Consider the following 20224-nt stretch of genomic DNA (forward strand, 5'->3'; position numbering starts at 1 on the left):
TTTTACTAATGTTGGAACAACACAATTTTGTAGTTACGGTGTTTCAATTAAATAAGAAATGCAATTAATTTCACACATGAGAAGCTTGTCTGTGTGATAAGTCTTTAAAAATTATGGCGGTGAGGGATGTAAACGCTTACATAAGATATTTATATTTTGGCCATGGCGTTAACGCTCATCATCAGAGGCGATGTCACCGTCTTCTTCAGTCGTTGGAGCAGTGAGCTCCTTGTAGTTGGGAGCAGCTGCGTATTTATGCAGCGCTTTTTGGAAATTGTAGATGGCGATTTTACAGAAGAGTGATGGATTCTACAACTCAACTTCTGACGCTGTGAGACCTGCTGTGTGTTGCTGCTGTCAGCAAACTGGCTTGTTGCAAAAAAAGTAAAAAAAGAAAAATAAAAAAAAGTGCGAAATACACAAATCTTGATACGGCTGAAAAATCTCCTCATCCTAGTGCAAAAACTTGAGTTTTTTTCTTTTTCTCTTTCAAAACTGGCGTGTTTCCATTACGTGAATTTATTTAATCATTTATACAATTTAATGGTTGATGTAAATGCAGCTAATGTCAAACACTTGCGCCATTCATTGGTGTCCCATGTTTTCAGTGCCACCCATTGGTCCGGCAGACCTACTGCAGCGCTTTCAGTGGTGCTTCGTCCTGTTGGGTGGACGCATATTTCTTCTTAGTCATTTACAAGAATTTACTTTGTTTGTCTTTGTGTGGCCAGGGCCCAAGACTTGTAGGCTCCTTGGCAAATATCTGGGATTATCAGTCTGAAAGTCATAACTTCAAGCATTGAAATTCTTCCCAAATTGTTGAGCTACGACAATTACGTCTTCTCTTTGTTGTTTTTTAGCCTAGTCCTGCATGGTCTGCATAAGAATAAACTCCTGCTTTTACAGACAATAAGTTAATTAAGTCATAATTTACTGCTTTACTACTGTTGGTGCAACATTGTTCTCAGATTTCACCAGCATTGACAGTCATGGAAACGTTCCCATAGCTGTGCAAAGGGAGGCATAGCAGTGCAATTAAACTGTCTCCCATTGTGATTTCAGTACATTGTTGCGCCTAATCCGCCCAGTAACAGATCACTGATGGACATAATACCACCTAACTGTGGCAGGGTCGGCGCCTAACATTTGGTGAACAGATAGTTTTACTCCAGAATTTACAATGACTTGTCAACATTGCAAGATGTGAACAGACGTTTATAGAACTTGATAAAAGGAGGTCAAATTTGTTCTGGTTTCCCTCAAACTAAGATCTCTTTTACGACATATTCCACCTCGGCAGCTGCGTTTATTTTTTAACCCAGGCGAGGGAAGCTTTGATGATGATGGTCTATTCATGTTTGGGGCTGGCGTTGACTTCTTCCTTCCACTGAAAACGGATAGAGCTCACTTCTCTATTTTTTTGAATGAGATTTTTGTGTGTGTGTGTGTGTGTGTGTGTGTGTGTGTGTGTGTGTGAAATGTATTTCATAACATGTATTACAGTATCTTGGCCAACAATTAGAACAAAACGTTTACAGCATTTGTTTCTGTCTTGTGACTTAAAATTAAACAAGAACAACACATGAGAAATGTTACAAAATGGTGGGACACACCTAATAACTGGCCAATCACAGCAGCCCATTTTATTCAACATTTTAAATATTACGTGAAAGAGTCCTGTTTATACAGTGGACCTCCGTCTATCTGCAGTTCAAAATTTTGGATCCCAACTATACACAGCTTTTTCTTGATTCCAATTAATTTGTGGAAAATCCAGTTGTAACCAGAAGTTTACGTACGCCATGTAAAAACACAAACACATTTTTTTCTCAAAGTCTGAAGTTGAATTGGACAAACAAAATAATTTCTATTTGCTAGATGCCAGAACATTTAGCAAATAGATTTTTTAGAGGTTTTGGTTTTACTCGTTTGTGAAACCACTGAGTGCTGAAGTTGCTGCTGTAACTCTTTTGAGTTAAAATATTTTCCCCATTGTTCTTCATGTCATGATTTTACAGTGTTATGTTTGTTTTATGCTCTGTTTTGTTAAGGTTGATTTTTATTGTACTGCGCTTTGTGAAAAGTGCTTTATAAATAAACCTACCTACTTCAAAGTAGCTCACATTCAAGCGGATTAGATTTTCGTTAGAACTTTGTCTAGGCCATTTAGATTTGCTTTAATCTAAATTATCCTATGTTATCTCAGGCTGTATGTTTAGTCAAAAAATATAAAAATAAATACAAAACTCATTGACAAAACAAACTCCCCCATCATATCCTGAATATCCTGTTACCTATGCTTCTATGTAGCAATGTGCTGGCAGTTATTTTAGGAGTAACAACATCATTAAGCATAATTGTCCCTCTGTTTTTTCCCAGGTGTCAAATATCAGTCTGTTGCTCCGCCCACTTTTCCCAAATATGGCCGTTTCCTCTTCCTAAAAGAACAATAGGGCATGCAGAACTCTATTGCCAAAATATCAGGTTAAAAACCAGTTTGTAACGACACTGTGGCTACAAGGATATTTGTAGACATTCAAGGTATGCAGAAAAAGTAAATATCCCAAAGCAAACACGATAATTTTAAATGAAACTTGTTGGCTTTGAATGGATTTCTCTGACATGTATGATTATTAAATTACATACAGAAACCCTTCATCTACCTGCTTTGCACTGTTGCAGGAGGTCAAGAGGCCTGGGAAAGTATTTATTAAATCTGTAGATCTGGATGTTTTGCTTTTTATCGCACTGTCGGTTTCAAAAAAACATTTCTTAAAAGTCAAATGTGAAGTATTTTAGTCCACATTATGTCCCAAGTGTGTGAACAGAAGTTGGCTTATTAGTCAACATCACATCTTTGAAGGGGAAGTCCAGGTTGAGGCCCAATTCACATCAGCATAGTTACACCATCAGAAATGGAAAGATGCATCTATGTTCAAAGAATAAATGTCATTTACAGGACTGAGTGAAATGGCTTCAAAATAAAATCTCTGTTTTCAAACCAGATCTGATTTTAAAAGGGTTTCTTTCTCTTGCTTTCTTTTATAAAAAAGGAAAGTACACAAATAAAATATCTTCAAAAAGTGGCTTTTGTTTAAATCATCCCTTCCGTGTGTTGAACAAAAGGCCAGGCTCCTAAACATGTTTTTGATAATATTAATAAGACCACAATTTTACCAGAAGAACATCTTAAAATTAAGTTTTAATGAGGGAAAAGCTCCGATGTGCCCAGCTCAGTCGGTGAAATTTTCTTCGAAATAAATAGTTGTTTGCACAATCGTTCCAAAATTCTGCTAATGATTTGATGTTGATCTGTTAAAAGATAAATTATTTCTTTATTTGTTGTACAGAGTAGCTTTACAACATGCTGAACGTTTTTTTTATTTTTCACGTCTCATAACATTACCACTTCATTCTTGTAATATTACGACTGCATAATATGACTTTATTCTCGTAATTAAAAAGCATTTGCAGCCTGACACTAATAATCTGTTGTAGGGTTGACCTGAACTCAAAGTCCAAATAAATAGAAGCTGTAAATAAAAACACTCTTGTCAGACAAGATGGCGGCTTTGGGCCATTCACTCTGAACTAAAGTTTTACTGAACGATAAATTCTCCCAGCCGTTATTGTGATAAACAATAATATTATTGTTTTGAGGCCATTATCAAGACTCAAAACTTGAAAATGGTGAAGTTTTGAGACTTGAAAACTTGACCAAATGTTAAATGTTTGATTACATTTAACATTGGAATTGGGAGACATTTTAAATATCCAAAATAAATAAACAAAACAACTGAAACGACAAATAAAATGGACACTAAAGGATTTGTAAACAGAATTGCCCTCAAAAATGAAAATCATCAAGTTTGATTTCGTTTAATATTTTCACTCAACATGTTATAACTTTTTAGCAGAACCTAACTATAAACGTTTAAGAGGCATGTAAGGGCCTGCAGACTTGCAATGCTAGATTTTCACGTGTGAAAACATTTGCAATCATAATAATGTCTCAGCTTTTTCACTTCCTGTCCCAGGTCTTCTGAGGACAAAGAGCTCAGTTTTGAATGTTTAGTTGTCATTCCGCTCAAATTTGCCTGTTTTACTTAAAGCTGTATCAATGGTGTACGCTATCATGTCACATATTTTTCAGCTTTTGTTTCTACTGATGCACATTTTGCAGCACATCCTCTCTTCCCCCTCAGCTGGAAAGCTAGCTATCGAAGCAGAAACTGCGCCTCAGGGAGGAAATGATTATAGCATAAGAGAATGTGCTATCATTTTCCCTTTCTTGTGTATTCTCCCTTCAACCAGCTGAATGTCATGTATCTGTGCTGCTTATCTGTTCGACGTGAAACCACCACATGTCACAACTTGGACAAGAACGGCTCGACTCTTCTGTTGTACTTCAAATATGGACATTTCCATGTGTCGTGTCAAGATGATTAGTCCAGACGTGGTGGTGAAAGATCAAATGTCATGAAGGCTGCTGTGTGGCTGCACAGTGGAGGAGACCATATCATGTTCCCCATCCATCAAACGCTGCTCTCTGGAGGAAGCAGACCCAGCTGTTGTCGGCCATTGATACCCTTTTGTTGTTCCTCTCTGTTGAACCGCAATAGACCCAGGCATCAGCTGCTGCAGCCTTGTTAGTTCACTTTTATGCTCTGTGTACATGCCAAAAAAAAAAAAAAAGAAAAAACGATTGCCTCATGTTTTTTTTACACAGAAAGCTACATTAGCTGACATGCAATCTATAACCGCCATCTTTAAAAGACAGTAGTCTCTTTTTCAGTTTAGAGGTTTTTACATGTTAGTGGATTATTAACATGATCTTATCATTGCCACGTTCTGAAATCCGCAAAGCATTACAGTACACGGTCATAATTTATTAAACACAAACGATCGAAAATGAAAGGGCTGCTTGTGGAAAAGCTAAGTGAAATTCATTAACTTCTATAACTTTTTGCAACTCTTTCACTTTCTTGAAGCGTTTGGACCGACTCCGGAGCAGAAAGCATCCAGCGGCCCACCGTGTTCTTGAGCTAAAAAATTATCGCTTACACAAAATTTGAAAACTATGTGTTAACAATACTTCATCATCAACTATAAAGTCTTTAAAAAGACATAACATAAAAAAAATACAAAATTTCTGTTTCTGTTTTAATTCCAATTAAAGTCTCCAAGATTTTTTTTTTTTTACCTTGTGTCGATGACTTGCTACTTTATTTGCTGAAGCGTGTAGACCAGTAAAGTCAGAAAGTGGTTACTTCCTGTAAATTAAAAAATAGACACCTGACCTCAGTCTCCCAATGTGTTCACATACTGACCATACTATGTTGCCATTGTGCTTTCAATTGTTTCACCAAAGAGACTCTTTAGCCTGTCTTCTCTATTACTGTTACTGAAACTTATAAGCCTGGGGGGGTGCCAAGCAAAGCCGAGTGGCCCGCCAGGCTTATAATGGAGGAAAACCTGGCAGTTGGGTTTCCTCCATTTTGTTTCATGTCATGGTTGACTTGATGACTGCAAGGAGTTGCAAAACAATCCCCAGTCATCACCACTTCACCACCTTGCTTAACTGTTGTGTTGGGTTTGGCCTGCTTTTGTCATCTCTTCTTTGGTTGTCAGCACCAGCTGAAAATGTAGCAGTTGTTGAAACTTTGGTGCCTGGTTGAATGGAGTCTACCAGACTATCAGGTGTAATGGCTATAAACCTAAGAGTTGTTATCTGGAGTTTGTGCTGTTCTCCAAACATGGCATTGTGCATTGTGACCAAACACCAGTTCTTTGTCCACATAAAATAATGTCCAATAAGTCTTATGGTTCATCTGGATGCAATTTGAAACTTAAGATCCATGTTCTTTTTTCTTTTAAAGGGAAGAGGCTTTTCAAACCAGCCATACTGTCCAGTCTATATCTAATTCTGTTTCTATGAGTTTTAGCACTTGGCATGCTTGCTGAGGCGTGTACAGTCTGAAATGTAGCTCTTTGAGTCTACATAGTCTGACCTTGGGGTAAATGTGCTGGGACATATTCTTAACTGCTTTAAATGTTTTCCACTTTTGATTGATCGTTCTTACTGTAGAATGATGGAATTCAAATAGTTTGGAAAAGCCCTTGTGACCCTTCCCAGAAAAATGGCTGCTCTCAGGACATTGTTTTGTCTCTTCTTATTGACGTTGTGCTAACAGACTCGAGGATGTGTGTGTGAACAGACTGTAGGTCCAGCTTTTTTTAGACACTGGTTTGGTTCTCTAGGGCAGATTCTGCTATATTTAAATTTAAATCAATATTTTGCATGTTTTCCATTTTGGTCTCAATTGTAAGGCTGTTTCTAAAAACAGCCTTACAAAAAACACCCAGCTGTTTTTTGTTTTTTTTTGTTTTTTGTTTTTTTTTGCAATCAGTTAATTATTACTTTTTTGTGCCTTCTGATTGTAACAAATCAACACATACTGCCCGTTACCTACCAACCTAAGCTGGGCTCCAGCTGGCTTTACTGTTGTATGTACTGTACAATGGCTGCTGGAAAAGGCAAGTGTTTTGTTGTTGAAACCATTTATCATCCAGAAACCACTTGCTACATTCTTGCTGGTTGTGCAGGAGGCTCTACTTCTGCTTTTCAAAGATGTACAGTTGTGTAATTGTGCATCTGTTTGCAGCCATTTTCATGTGCGAGTGTAAACGTTGAGTTATAGCAGCTTACCTGGGTTTAAAGTATCAGAAGGCTCTGTTACATACTGTTATTTTAACAGGCAGAACTGAGCAAACTAAAATCTAATTTATAACATTGATTTTGAGCACAAAATGTAACAAACATGTTTTGCATCGCTCACAAACCGATCCCAACATGTTCAAGGAAGTACAACTAGCTCACCTTTAAGACGTTGGATGCTTGATGACTTATAACTACATGAGCACTAAACTGAAGCTAGAAAAGATCTGTAAACATGCACAGCCCCCTCCACTGCAAATATATGTGCAACTGTAAATGAAAAGAACAGACACACCTTGAAAGACCTGGCAGCTTATCTAAGAGAGGCTACATGTGTAAGACCTCACCTCCCACGCTGCACATTTTACACATTCTTCATGAACGTTTTTTTTTTTTGTTTGTTTCTTTGGTTTTGTTTTTTAGAACCATGCTGGGAAAATGAATCCAGAGCTGCATTGTGTCTTTCTGGCAGCATTTTTTGTTCAGCTTTTGATGCTGTTCCATAAGACATTTTCATCTTATGCAATTCATTCTTTGCCAAGTCATCAGTTTTTCTGCAGTCTGATTGGAAGTCATGTCTCTCTCTCTGAGTATTTATGTCTTCATAGGCTAACCATAAAGATAGCCTCTCTGTGCTTTCATTTCCTCACTGACAGTGGGAATCATTACCAAGGGCTTGAGCTCTGGCCAAGACTCCAAACATGACATATTCCCTGCTATTTCCTGTTACTGGGGATCACATGAGGTTTTAAAACAAATCCAATATAAGTTGTTTGGAGATCAGCCAATTTCAGAATAAAATAAGTTCAACAGTGACAATAATGGAGGTAGGGCTGATCAATAAATCAATAATATATTGTGATAAATGTATGGTCAGTATCGATAGGTAATCCATCTGATAGAATATGCAATAATTTCACTTCAATTTAGTCTTCAACCTCTCATGGCTAGCTAAGCAAAGTTGGTAGCATCAACTCACTCTCTCACTAGAAACCTAGAAACTCGCTCACTCTCTGGTTACCTAGCAACAACCTGTTGAGTAACTTTGAGGAGTGAAAGGAGGAAATGAGAAAAACAACTTGAGAGAAAAATCTGGATAAAAACAAGAGTAGTCATATCACTAGTGTATTTTAGACATTTAAAACAAAAAAACCAAACAATGAATGGTCCCAACCGCCGAAAAGAAACGCCTAAAATGGGAAAATTTTTGTCAGCCATTTAGTTTAGCCCTAAATGGAAGTGTAGCAAAAGATGGCAGTATATTAAAACATTTTTAATAACTGATATAGAGCAATTAATCAACGGTTTCTCAGAAATGTTAAATTCTGCGCAGCGTTAGCCTTAATATCTTAAGGGTATCATATCAGTTGATATCCATAACTATTGATTAGCTTTTTGTTTTAAATATCTGAAGTACTACCAAACCTTGTGGTGTAACCTTTCCTGTTTTATCTAGTTTTCCCTCCATGCTGTTGTTTATTTTTAAGCAGTTATTAAGCAAAGTGGCGAAACCTTAAACCGCTGCTGCACAAGTTACTCAACAGTCTGTTGCTAGGTAACCAAAGAGTGAGTGAGTTGCTAGGTAACCAAAGAGTGAGTGATTTAGTTGATTCCACTAACTTTGCTTACCTGACCATTATAAGAGGTTGAGCAGCTAAAGTCTATCCTCTGCCTACATCTCCCAGAATCCTTTGTGCTTCTAGATCAAAGTTCAGGGAATTTTATACACATTGAATATTGAATATTCTATCAGACATATTATCTGTTTATTATCATTGATTTATTGTCCAGCCCTACTCCTATGCAGTTTATGTCATCAAGTTGTTTTTCATCAACTGAAATTAATAATTCCATCATTCGTTGACATAAATAAAAAATTGACCTCAATTTTTGGTTTCAGGTTAAATCTCTGGCATTTTAGCAGACGTTTGTACACTGCTACATGAGCATTTTTATTGGCAAAAACAATTTTTAGGTCAGTGTTGCAGTTGCAAAGTGATACAAGTTGAGCGGCGCTCCCTCGGGACGAGGCCTCGGTCCTGGGAAGCGGTGGCCTAGGATCAAGCAGAGCACTGCAGCATCAGGTCGCAGCAGCACTGGGAAACTCCTTCTTTCCCAGCGTGGTCTGTCGGCTGACATTTGAACAGCCATAGGATTAACTCTGTTCCTCCCAGACTTTCGGTGGGAAGCACTAAAGAGTTTCTCTTCAGGAAAGGATTTTATTCGGGGCGGTAACTATTATTAACGAGTGTGATCGGCTGCTAAACAGGGCAGTCCTTGTGGGAATGTTTAGTTGAATCGAATATCCTGTTTCCAGGGGTGTGAAATTATTTTGTTTTTCTAGTTATAGCATGTTGTATCATGATCAGTCTGATCCTCCTCTTGTAGCTTGGGGGGTAACAAAGCCCTGGTATCTGGTTCTGTAAGCTTGTTATTTGATTTGGACTAAACTTTAGATTTTGGTTTCAACGAGCTTTGTCTAGGGTGGAAGTATTTTTTTTTTTTGCTTGCTTTCAGTGTCTAAACTAACGTTCAGCTGGCAGAACTGGATTTTGAACCTTTGACTTGTAAAGGACTGCACCCAAAGCAATGTTTAGAAAGAGAGAGATATAAGAAAGCACTTCAAATAACTCACTGTACATTGATAAATTGAGTAAGAAGTCTGAAGTTACTATTTGTCATGTTGAGGGGAAATGCAAATTCCTTTGTTAGTTTGAGTTACTCAGTGCTCAAACTCAGTGTATGGGTAACATAATCTGCCTCCATACACCTGTAAATATCACAAATACAGCCTAGTTTATAAACATATAATCTCCTATTTTTTTGTAAAAATGTTTATTATTTGTTCACCCAATGCTAGAGCATCTATTAGCATGTGCTAAAACTTGTATTTGGGTTTAAATATTCTTAAAAAAAAATATTTTTAAGAATCTATGAAGATTAAAACATTCTAACAGTTAACCCTGTAAGTCCTAAACATCCAGACGATTTAGACAATTTTGCGCAATCTGAAAAATCCAAACTGTTTCTGAAAGGGGAGACGTTGCGCTTTCCATCCAATATCAGGTTATTACGGTAATTTCACTCCCTGCGTAACAGGCCGTGAAATTAATCTGAGGGGCGCTCTTTTAATAGATGGTAAAAATAGCTGATGGGTATTGAAAGCTCCAGTTGTTATGGATAAATGGGAAATGTATATTTACTCAGGACATTTAAAGAACTTTGTACAATTAAAATAAGCAAAAATATCCAGGCAGAGAGTTTAAATATGGAATATAAAGGGTTATTGCATTTAATGCTTTTCAGCATTTTCTAAAGCTAACCTTTGAGATAGACTGATGTGGGTGGGAAAAAGTGTTTCCATGGCAGTTTCACGAAATACGCTAATTTCGATTTAGTCGAAAAACCACCTCATCCTCTCCCCAAAACAAATTTATTTTTGTAATTATATATTGCGCAATTATATAGCCACTGGTAAAAATACTACATCTCCGTATTTTTGTCTGAGTTTTTGATAGAACGTGCGGGTTTGGGTAATAGTCCACCATTAGAGTCAGATGAGACAGATCCAGTGGTATGTGAACTTTGCTTCCACTGTTTGAGATGGGAACACCCAATGTGGACCATTGCTGATGGTCTGCATGATGGCGTGCATGCCGGCGGACTGATGGACTCCTATGCGCCACTGGACCCTTTTGTTGGCGCTCTGTGGGACCCCCCACCCAGTGCATGATCAAAGCCTCGCCGGACGTCAGGGGACTGCTGGAGAACGCCGCTGTCACCCACCCTTGACTACGCCATCACCATGCTAACTCATATCATGGCATTTCCTGCAGATAGGCCTGGTATGCCCCTGTTTGTCTTCATTCTTTTATTCTAGGGCTCTCTTGGAATGTCGAATTACACAACATGCAAGAGGGAAATATTGGATTTCGCCATCGCCAAAGTGTTTATTTGTTGGGTTTACATTGCTACCAGTAGCGGTCAGCTGAATGCAGACCTGAGATCCGCCTGACAATTGCCCTGTGGTTTAAGTGGTGGTGCTCATTTAAATCATACAATGCTATGAAGCTTTTAGGTCCCACAATTCACTCACTTTTCTCTTTGTAGTCTGTTGAAAATTGAATAAGCTGTTGTCATTTTCTATCCAAATGTTTTGAGGAATTTCTTCTGAATTCAATTAGGCAATCAGACCAAAGAGGTGAGGCACGCTAAGTCAGCCTTACAGAGGCCTCTTTATGCCACTGTCATAGTTAAAAGGGGCCCAAGGTTAGCATGCATCACACATAGGAAAACACCAGGCAAGCCCCCAGACAGTCCAGACCAGATCTGAAACCCTCCCTGCTACTCGTTTATAAGGCCTCACTAGCACCGCTTTCAAAGGGCTTTCCTTAACTTTTCGAGGCCCCTCATTTCCTCCCGTTTCTCAGGAGGGAAATGTAAGTGTGTAGGAGTGAAAATGTTGCAGAGCCGAGGGGGGAAATGAATGGATGAAGAAAGTGATGTTATTTGTGGAGCTGGGAGGCCCATATGCTTAAAATAAACCTACACAAAATGACTTACTGGAAACTTCTCGGTCGTCTGTTGCTGATTAATGCCTCGTTTTTCTGCAGGCCTTACAGATTGTTTGAGAGCAAGACAGAAAGAGAAAGAGAGGCCTCACTTTTGTTCGACCAAGGTCATTGTGTGGCCAGCTGCAAGGCTCTCTGTCCACCGCTGGGATCCGTCTTCCTATTGGACATCCTGTCTCTGATGAATTGTCACTCTTCTCATTGAGGATCACAAAGAGGAAGCTGGTCCGTGCCAGGACACGCCCACTTTACCTCACCGGCCAATCGTAGCTCTACAGTTGTCCAGCATCCTTTGCACTCAGAGACACAGCTGCCACTGGAGCTCCTCTGCCGGATTTTTTTTTTTGTTTGTGTCCTTCCCTCCATAATCTCTGACTACACACACTTGTTCGCTTGTGACAGGCAGCCACTGCCTTTTGGCCTTGGTCCACTTCAGTCCCCCCTGCCCGGTTCTTCAGCACCGCCCTGAGACATGTGTGTTGTGTAGCAAATGAGGAGGAAAGCTGGGGGAACTTCAGAGTCAACTGTTGGAACAGGACAAGTGCCCCCCCTCAGCAGAGTTATATAACAAAAAGCAAGCTGTATGCTCACATCAAGAATGCCGCTCTGTCTTTTTTGGAAACACAAGTCTGTGTTTTCCATGCATGCTCAGGCGTCCAGAGAAACTGGAAAAGTATCATCTTATCCAGGTATCAGAGTTATTTTATAGTTCAGTGTGAATTGGAGTGTATTCATGCTGGTACTTGTCACTTATGAGTTAACCTAGGCTTCGTGCAGAGTGTCCCTTCTGTGCTCCTCACTGAAATATGTGTCCTTTGAGAACTTTGGGTTGAATTTTTGCATCTAGCTGAAACATAAGATATATAACCTGTTTTTTTCCACATTGTATAACAATAAGTGGGACTAAACATTTAGAAATTTCTATTTTCTAAATGCCAGGTTAAGAACTCAGACATTTTCTTACTTTCAACAGCTCAAAATGTACATTATTCCTTAATATTAGCTGAAGTTTTAAAATGTAACTTGACTCAAACAAACAGTTTGGGTTTCCTCAGAGTTCTCTCAGTAGTTTGCTGGAGTTTTGACCCATTCCTCTCAAGGCAACTGCTTAGGGCCCCCACACCACCAGGGGGCCCTCAAGAGCTCCAAGCTAGTGTCATTAAAAAAAAAAAAAAAAAGAAAAAAAAAAATATATATAACATGGATTAATACAAACCAAACACTGTTGCACATGAAAAATTATTTATAATAGATTAAAGGGGCAGTATTATGTATTTTCCAGGCATTTAGTGCCATTTTATAGCACAATCAAGTAGTTGTTATAAAAATGCTACATATATCAAATATGACTTAAAATACATTTTACTTTGTAATTTAACACCTTGAAATTGGGCCTCTGTCTCTTTAAGAAATCCCTCCTTTTTCTGAAACTCTCTTCAGGAAGTTATCACAACATCACTCCTCTATTAACCCTTTAACAACGTTTTTACCAGCGTTGCACTGAGAAGCAGCACCAGGTGTTTGCTAATTGCTTCTGGCTAGTCTGAAGGAGCTGAGGAGGGAAAGGAGCTGCATCTCGAAGAACTATTTGTGCCCAAACCTCAACTTCCTTGCTTATAACTTGAGATGCTTCTTCATTAGTTTCACATAATGTTCTTTCCTCTTGATTCCATCTCTTTTTCAAAGATCAGCAGCAAAACATCCGTGGAACATGATGCTGCCACCACCATGCTTCATAGTAGGGATGGTGTTTTCATGCTTTGCTTTCCTCGTTTTCCTCCAGAGGTAACAAAGATCATTACAGCCAAATGTTTCAATGCTTTGGCATTAAACGTGGAACATTGTGTAGCAACAATTCAACGTTTTATCCTATTGCAGGTCAAAGTTTCCTGGAGTCGTCAGAGCAGACAAAGGAACAGCGAGAAGATACATTTTCAATCACACATTCATCCGCTCAAGGTAAATACTATCAGTCACCATTTAACTTATGTTTGCACTGACCTGTCACAATGAAAGATTATGGTGGATCACAAATCATCCTGGTAATTTTTGGGATCAACGATAACATTGTTTTGAGACCATTTTCTAGTAAAGTATTGATAATGGCATAATAATGCAAGTTCCTTCTCTCTTTGAGAGAAAGAATATCTGACACTACATATTTTAAATATCCAAAATAAAATACAACAAACAAAAAATAAATAAATAAAAACGACACACAACCAAAATCATAAATAAAATAGATTAGGAAGTCTCTGTAGACAGAATTGCCTTTCAAAAAATATTACTCATCAGAATGGAAATTATTGAGCTCAGTGTAAGTTATCATGCGATTAATTAATTGCTTATTGCGATAGGCTTACATATAGATATTGGGAAAAGAATGGGAATAAAACAAATCTTCGCAAATTGATTGAAAGCATCAGAAAGTTAATTGCAAGTAGGGGTGAGCATTAATAACATTGTTTATCATTATTAATATGAATTTTAATTTATTTTTGTCATGATGAATTCCAAATTATGATTTTAAAACCGTTAAAAACTGTCTGTATTGTCGAGATTATTAGTTTTACTATTTTCATCACTGTTCAATAAATTATAAAATATTTACACCAGTCACTTCTTTATGTGACTGGTGTCCTAAAGAAGCACAAGAGCAGTATTTGTGTTTGTGGAATACAATTGCACCATAGAGTTACATGACAAAGAAGTGATACATAGTTCTTATCATAGAATATTGTGATAAAACTCTAACTCCATATTGCTCACTTCTAATTGCAATAAATATTTTTCTCACAATCCACACTGAGACATAAGGGTCTTTGACTGGTAATTTTAAGACACAAACATCAAAGAATGTTTTTTTGTTTTGTTTTGCTAAGAAATGTTTTTACTTTAAAGGGACAGTATTATGTAAAATTAACTTTTTTTGAGCTTTGCATCATGTTGTAATGTTTTTCCGTCATTAAACGCATAGCAGGTGTTGCTGTAATTCTTAATTCATGCCTGTTTGAGAAATCCTTTAATCTCCATGGCAATCATTTAGCTGGGCAAAACACCTGGGTGGACCTAGCTCCGCCTTCGAGACGCAGCTCCTCCTCTTCAGCTCCTTCAGACTAGCCAGCAGAAATTAGCAAACAGCTGGTGAAACCACACATCTGCAGAGCTACTTCTCAGTGAAAACGCTGGTGAAAACGTTGTTAATAGAGGAGCCATGTTGTGATGACTTCCTGAAGGCGGAGTTTCAGAAAGAGCAAGAGTTTCAAGTCAAACTTCTTTTAAGTCATATTTGATATATGCAGCATTTTTGTAACAACTGAAGGTAACATAGTTTTTTAATTGTGGTATAAAAGTGGACTATGTTCTTGGAAAATGCATAATACTGCCTCTTTAAGGTTCTATAAAAAAAAAAGAAAAGTGTTTTTTCATAGTTTCCAGAGCTGCGGTACGGTCCTGCCATAAATAGATTTAAGGAAATCCCAACAAGAAGTACGATTTCCTTGACAGGAACAACATCAGAACAAAGCACCCATCAGGCATTGTCAGCCTGTTTCTTTGTTGCGTTTAAAGAGCTTAACTTGTTGACGACGTAAAGAATCAGAACATTTTTGATGCAGTTCATGGAAGGAGATGTTGGGGCCATAAACCAAGTGGTGAGCATTTCACAGTCTCTCGTTCCAGCACCTTATAGACCCTCCTTTGTTTTAAATTCACGCTCATTATCTCCGCTCTTCGTCTGCCGTCTCTCCTGACTTCATGGTGGAGAATGGGGTAATGTTCTCCAGGGTTCTGGTCGCATTGGGGGATGCGATCCACCGGACGTCAGACTCGTGTGCAGACGTAAAACAGGAGGGGGGTAAATTCTGCAGTGACCGAGGAAAAGAAACCCTTTTTGTGCTCGGGGCCCGAACCAGGCCCGGATGTTGCTATCTATCTCTTCATTGTCTCCTCAAATGTTGGCATTTGCGTTTGAATGATGGCTTTCAGTTTAGCCAAAACATTCCAAAGACGCAGCGGGGGAAACACCCTCCTCTTCCTGCGCTCACTCCGTTTGTTTTCTAATCTTGCCTTCGCAGTTGAGCGCAAATTAGCTGCTTGTACCGCAGATTCCAATCACATCTGACGGATGGATTCATGGTGGGAGTTACTCTGAGGATTTATGCATCCAGAAAAATATAATTAAGAACCAAAGCAGTTGTTGGGAGCAGCTTCAACACGCCTTGCTGGAATCTCCTGGAAAGCCGCTCCGCGGTGATAACAGACCTTTGATGTGTGATAAAAACCTGCCCATGCCGCTGATAGCATGACCAGAATAGCATATGAAAGAACAAGAACACACAAGTCAACATTTGAGTTGCCTTCTTTTTCGGTTCATGAGTGTTTGGCCCACTTCCACGGTGTTGCAAGCTCCCAGAATGCGAGCATGTGACAGAAAAAAAAAAGCAGCTTTATCTCCGTCTGAGCAACACCAGCTATCGTTTAGCTCTGGGAGGAGCGCTCACCACTGTTCACACCACTGCATTCCAGCCATAGCATCCTCTTCTCTGCTGTCAGTAAACCCAAACAGCCAGCTTGACTCGGCGCACATGGGTAACCTGTAATCAAGCTCTGGAACTGGCATGCCAAAGTAAATCCTGTGTTTATATCCAACAGCGGCCTCCCTCGTGGAGCAACTTCCTTGATCTTACACAGGAAATGCATTACATGATTTTAAGCTGCAAACCAAACTCCTGGATTACAGATCAAGACTGCCATCCCTCTTCCTTTGTCTGTTTCTCTTGATCATTGGCAGCCTGCTTATCTGCGGGCCCCTGTGCTCTGGTGGGTTCAGCGGACTGGTATGCAGCAGGAATCTTTGGATCAAGGTGATTTCACGCTGCTCCACGTTTTCCCAGGGTTTCAGGCTCTGACGTGTTATCACAGGACACATGCACAAACAGCAGCATTGGAGTAAGGCTGCTTTTATCTGTTTAACGCCTCAAGTGTCGGAGCTTTGACTGGCTGGCATGGAAGGCCTCACTGTCATCAGAGAAAAACTTTGACGCAAGGATTTGTCAGCCTCTCCGTGGAAAGATAACTGGATAACCCGACATGAAATCTCAATTCTGAGAGTGGCCTGTTCAAAGACACTCCTTCTTTTAAAGCAGAACTAATCTTGCTAACCCTGACGTTCCCTCACAGACGGTTCTGATTCTCACTTCACAGTCTGCTCTCATAATAGCTCCACAGTGCTTTGTATGTGTGTGTGCGTGTGTGTGGCTTTTTTTCTCAATGAAAGTCCATATCTCATTCAGCCGTTTGGTGGCAGCTGTGAAAGGGGGAAGTTTGCAACGTGACTCAGTTTAGCTCCTCTGTTTGCTCTAACAGTAAAGTTGCCTTGATCTTAACCGGCAAGTTTAGATTCCTGCGTTGCTCCCACAGAGCTGAACCAAGCTCCAAATATAAAATACACAAATTCGCTTTATGCAAAGTTGATGCTTTTTTTTTTTTAAAGATATCTAATTTTTTACTTCTGTTTGAGTCTCTGCTGTTTCAAAAACAGCAAAAGCGCTTAAAAAAAACACCTAGCTATTTTTTGACAATAAGAAAATGTTTTTTGGTGTCTGGAAAACATTCCGAAGGCAACGTCACAAATCACCTACTAACCCCAGCAAAGCCCAGCCCATCACCTGGCAACCCCAGCAGAGTTCCGCCCGTCACCTAGCAACACCAGCAGAGTTCCGCCCGTCACCTAGCAACGCCAGCAGAGTTCCGCCCGTCACCTAGCAACTCCAGCAGAGTTCCGCCCGTCACCTAGCAACGCCAGCAGAGTTCCGCCCGTCACCTAGCAACCCCAGCAGAGGTCCAGCATGTTTGGTCAGCTGGATCTACCGCTGCTGAGAAAGACAAGGCTCTTGTTGTTGACTTACCATCCAGAAACCACTTACTACATTCATTGTTGCTTGCGCAGTAGACTCCACTTCTGCTTTTCAAAGATGTACAGTTGTGTAATTATGTATCTGTTTGCAGCCATTTTCACGTGAGTGTAAAGGTTGCGTGGACAGTAGGAGCTTATTTTGATTTAAAGTGACAAGAGGGCCTAAAATAATTATTAAACCATTGTTTAATAAAAATGAAGAAAATATATTTTTATTGTCCCACCAAATTTTGGCTGAATTTAGTCATGGCTGAATTTTTATTTTATTTTATTTATTTATGTTTTTGGTTTTTTTTTTTAGGAAAAAGATTTGGTCTTGCAACTTTACTACTCTGTAGTCCAGGTAAATAGAGAAAATGGAAGTTTATTGTAACTTGTAGAAAACAAATTATATTTTCTGGAAAGACCTCAGGTCCTACAGTATCCAAATAACTTCTCCTTATGCCTTTAATCCTCTATAAACTTTGCAAACTGTTGTTTTAATTAAATATTTCAAATGAATAAATGTCAAAGAAATCCAACAAAAGCATCTGAGCTTTATTGCAGGTTGATCTGATTCATTATAGTCAATGTAAGACATGAACTCAAGAGGATTGAATTCTCATATTTAATCTAAAAGAGCTTGAACAAAGAATTAGAATGTTTTTCTACGCACATATTTAGTTTTATCTGTTCAGTTGTGTGAAATATATCAAATTACTGGTGGGAAATGGATAAATAAACAGTTTTTTTTATTTCAGCTAAATGTGATTTTCTCATAGAAGAAAATTTGAGATTTACTGTATGTTTAAAACTTTAAATTTACCAGGACAGCCTCACAAATCTCAGTTTTTACAGACATGTCAGCAAGCATAGTTAGCTTTATGTTAACCATGAATTTCAGGTGAAAGTTTGCATCCAAGCATCCTCTCATGGAATGATGATGTTAAGACTTAAAAATACTCAACACTTTTTGAATATTTTAAGCTAAGAGCGTCATTAGAGAAGTACTTTTAGGAAACGTAGCTTTCTGTGAACTGCTCAATATCTTTATAGCTTTTATTGCATAGTTTAAGAGCTGATATCATTGTAACTTTTTAACTGATACCAGTCATTCCCTGCTTTCTGTTTTGCAAGTTGTGTCTTAAAAGATTACTCTGGAAAAATAGCAACCACTGAAAAACAAAGGATGTGGAACTGAAAAGACTGAGGTTTTTAGGTTCAGGTCCTGAAAAAATACAGTTTCTGCCCAATCACATGAGTTCATTATTTCATATTGTAGACAAATGAAATAATGTAGACATATTACAGGTGAAATGAGACCTATTTTATCTACATATGATTAAATTATCGTCCGATATTATGCAGTTTGTCTACAAATGAAACCTCAGTAGTTTGTGAGGTTTTTTTGTAGTGAATGTGAACTTTATATTGGCTACAAATGTCAAGCAACTAAGTCAATAATTAACTGAAAAGTATTTGCATGTCCTCTTCCGGAGCAGGTTGGCTTTTCAGATAAGAGATATTTGTGCGCCTCCTGGCCAATCAATGTCCTGAGAAAATGAAGAACAAAATGCTGCATGGACAGTGAGAGTTTCCTGTCTTTGGTTTCTCACAGACTTCCACGGTTACCTTTGACTTTTACTGAAAAGCATCTTCATGAGAGACATCTCAGTTGAACTGTCACATAAAGCTACCTAGAACAGAGAGTGAATACTCAAAAGACATTAAACATTAGGAAGTAAGCGTATTTATTTATGCTTTCTTAAATTCCACTTGTATTTTCAGAGTAGATGAGTGTACATAGTGTACATGCATTGGGATCTTGAAAGGATTAATCAGATTCAAAGGTCAACTAACATGCTTTATGTAACAATATTGAACCTAGATGAAAGAATTTACTTTATTGGGTTGATATTTGTCTTTGTTTCTTGCTTTTTCTGTCGAAACAGGAACTGTTAAACATATCTGGAGTCTAAAAACTCAGAATGACATTCCAAGTTAATGAACTGCTTGGTCCAGATCAGTGTGAGCTGCAAAATTAATACTGCTATTACTTAAACAAAATTACCTGATAACACACTGGATAAATTGAACGTTGTTTGGAGTTTCTGGTCTGGAACAGCATCAATCAGCTAAGGAGGTTTTACCTTAGAAGTCGACCTCGGTCATCCACACCCAACTTAAGAATGTTTAATTGTTTAAAGTGTTTAAACCATTGGTATGTGTTAAATATTGTTGCCAAGAGACCAGGCTAACGCCGATTAGTCACACCAGCTGATGACTTAAATTTGTAAGCATTCAAGAACTGTAAAAATGGGAAGGGATGGTACAGTTACAGCAACGATTTAAGGAGTTACAAATCAACACAAAAAGCCAATTAACAGTTTAATCTGTCTCTATTACCTCAGTTTATTAATAAGGATACGTTGCAGATTGAAACGAGTGAGAAGTGTTCCATTTGTACCTGGAAGTCAACATTTCTGAGTTGTTGGTTGGAAAAATCAACTGAAATTGAAAGAATTGGAATTTGTTGCTGGGAAGTTGAAAATTTTTCACCTGCACCAACTCAAAATCCAATATGGCTGCCAAACATAAAATGCACCGATACCTGCGACACTTCCTTCACACATTTTTGATGGTTTTTATCAGAAATTGCACCGCACAGAATCTATGTAGAGAGGAGCACTGTCACTGGTTGTATTGCTAAAAGTAGACTGCTAACATGGTTATCTTGGCAACTGCGTGTATAATAGGTCTTGGACGGACAGATCCAACTTAATTGTGTTTTATTTACAACTCTTGTTCCAAAACCAGCGATGGCAATGTGTTCCTTTGCGTTTTATGGATTCAAACAGTGCAGAGATGTGTTGAGAATTGTCGTGGAAAAAATTACTTTAACAAGAGATGAGAAGAAATAAGAAATGTATTAAAACCTTGCAAGGTGAGAACAGAAATACAGAGTCAAAGGAGTCTGTCAGTCTGACCAACAGTGGATCTTCCTGTTATAGGTTCTGGTCAGAGAAGAGAGACTTGATT

At 38.6% G+C, this 20224-nt stretch overlaps 1 protein-coding gene across 5 annotated transcripts in view; it reads left to right on the forward strand.

Moving 5' to 3' along the window:
• Positions 1 to 20224, forward strand: part of LOC103129392 (G1/S-specific cyclin-D2-like) — a 62097-nt gene that overhangs the window by 23398 nt on the left and 18475 nt on the right. For 2 of the 5 annotated variants that reach the window (XM_016665030.1, XM_007540466.1), the window contains exons 2-4: positions 11332 to 11978; positions 12976 to 13074; positions 13168 to 13248. In XM_016665030.1, the coding sequence (XP_016520516.1) occupies positions 11934 to 11978; positions 12976 to 13074; positions 13168 to 13248 (225 nt within the window). In that variant the 5' untranslated portion in view covers positions 11332 to 11933. The remainder of the gene's footprint in view (positions 1 to 11331; positions 11979 to 12975; positions 13075 to 13167; positions 13249 to 20224) is intronic. The other 3 variants (XM_016665031.1, XM_007540469.2, XM_007540460.1) reach the window with 2 other exon arrangements.

Source organism: Poecilia formosa, unplaced genomic scaffold (assembly GCF_000485575.1).
Source record: "Poecilia formosa unplaced genomic scaffold, Poecilia_formosa-5.1.2 Scaffold542, whole genome shotgun sequence".
In the NCBI taxonomy this organism is placed as follows: domain Eukaryota; kingdom Metazoa; phylum Chordata; class Actinopteri; order Cyprinodontiformes; family Poeciliidae; genus Poecilia; species Poecilia formosa.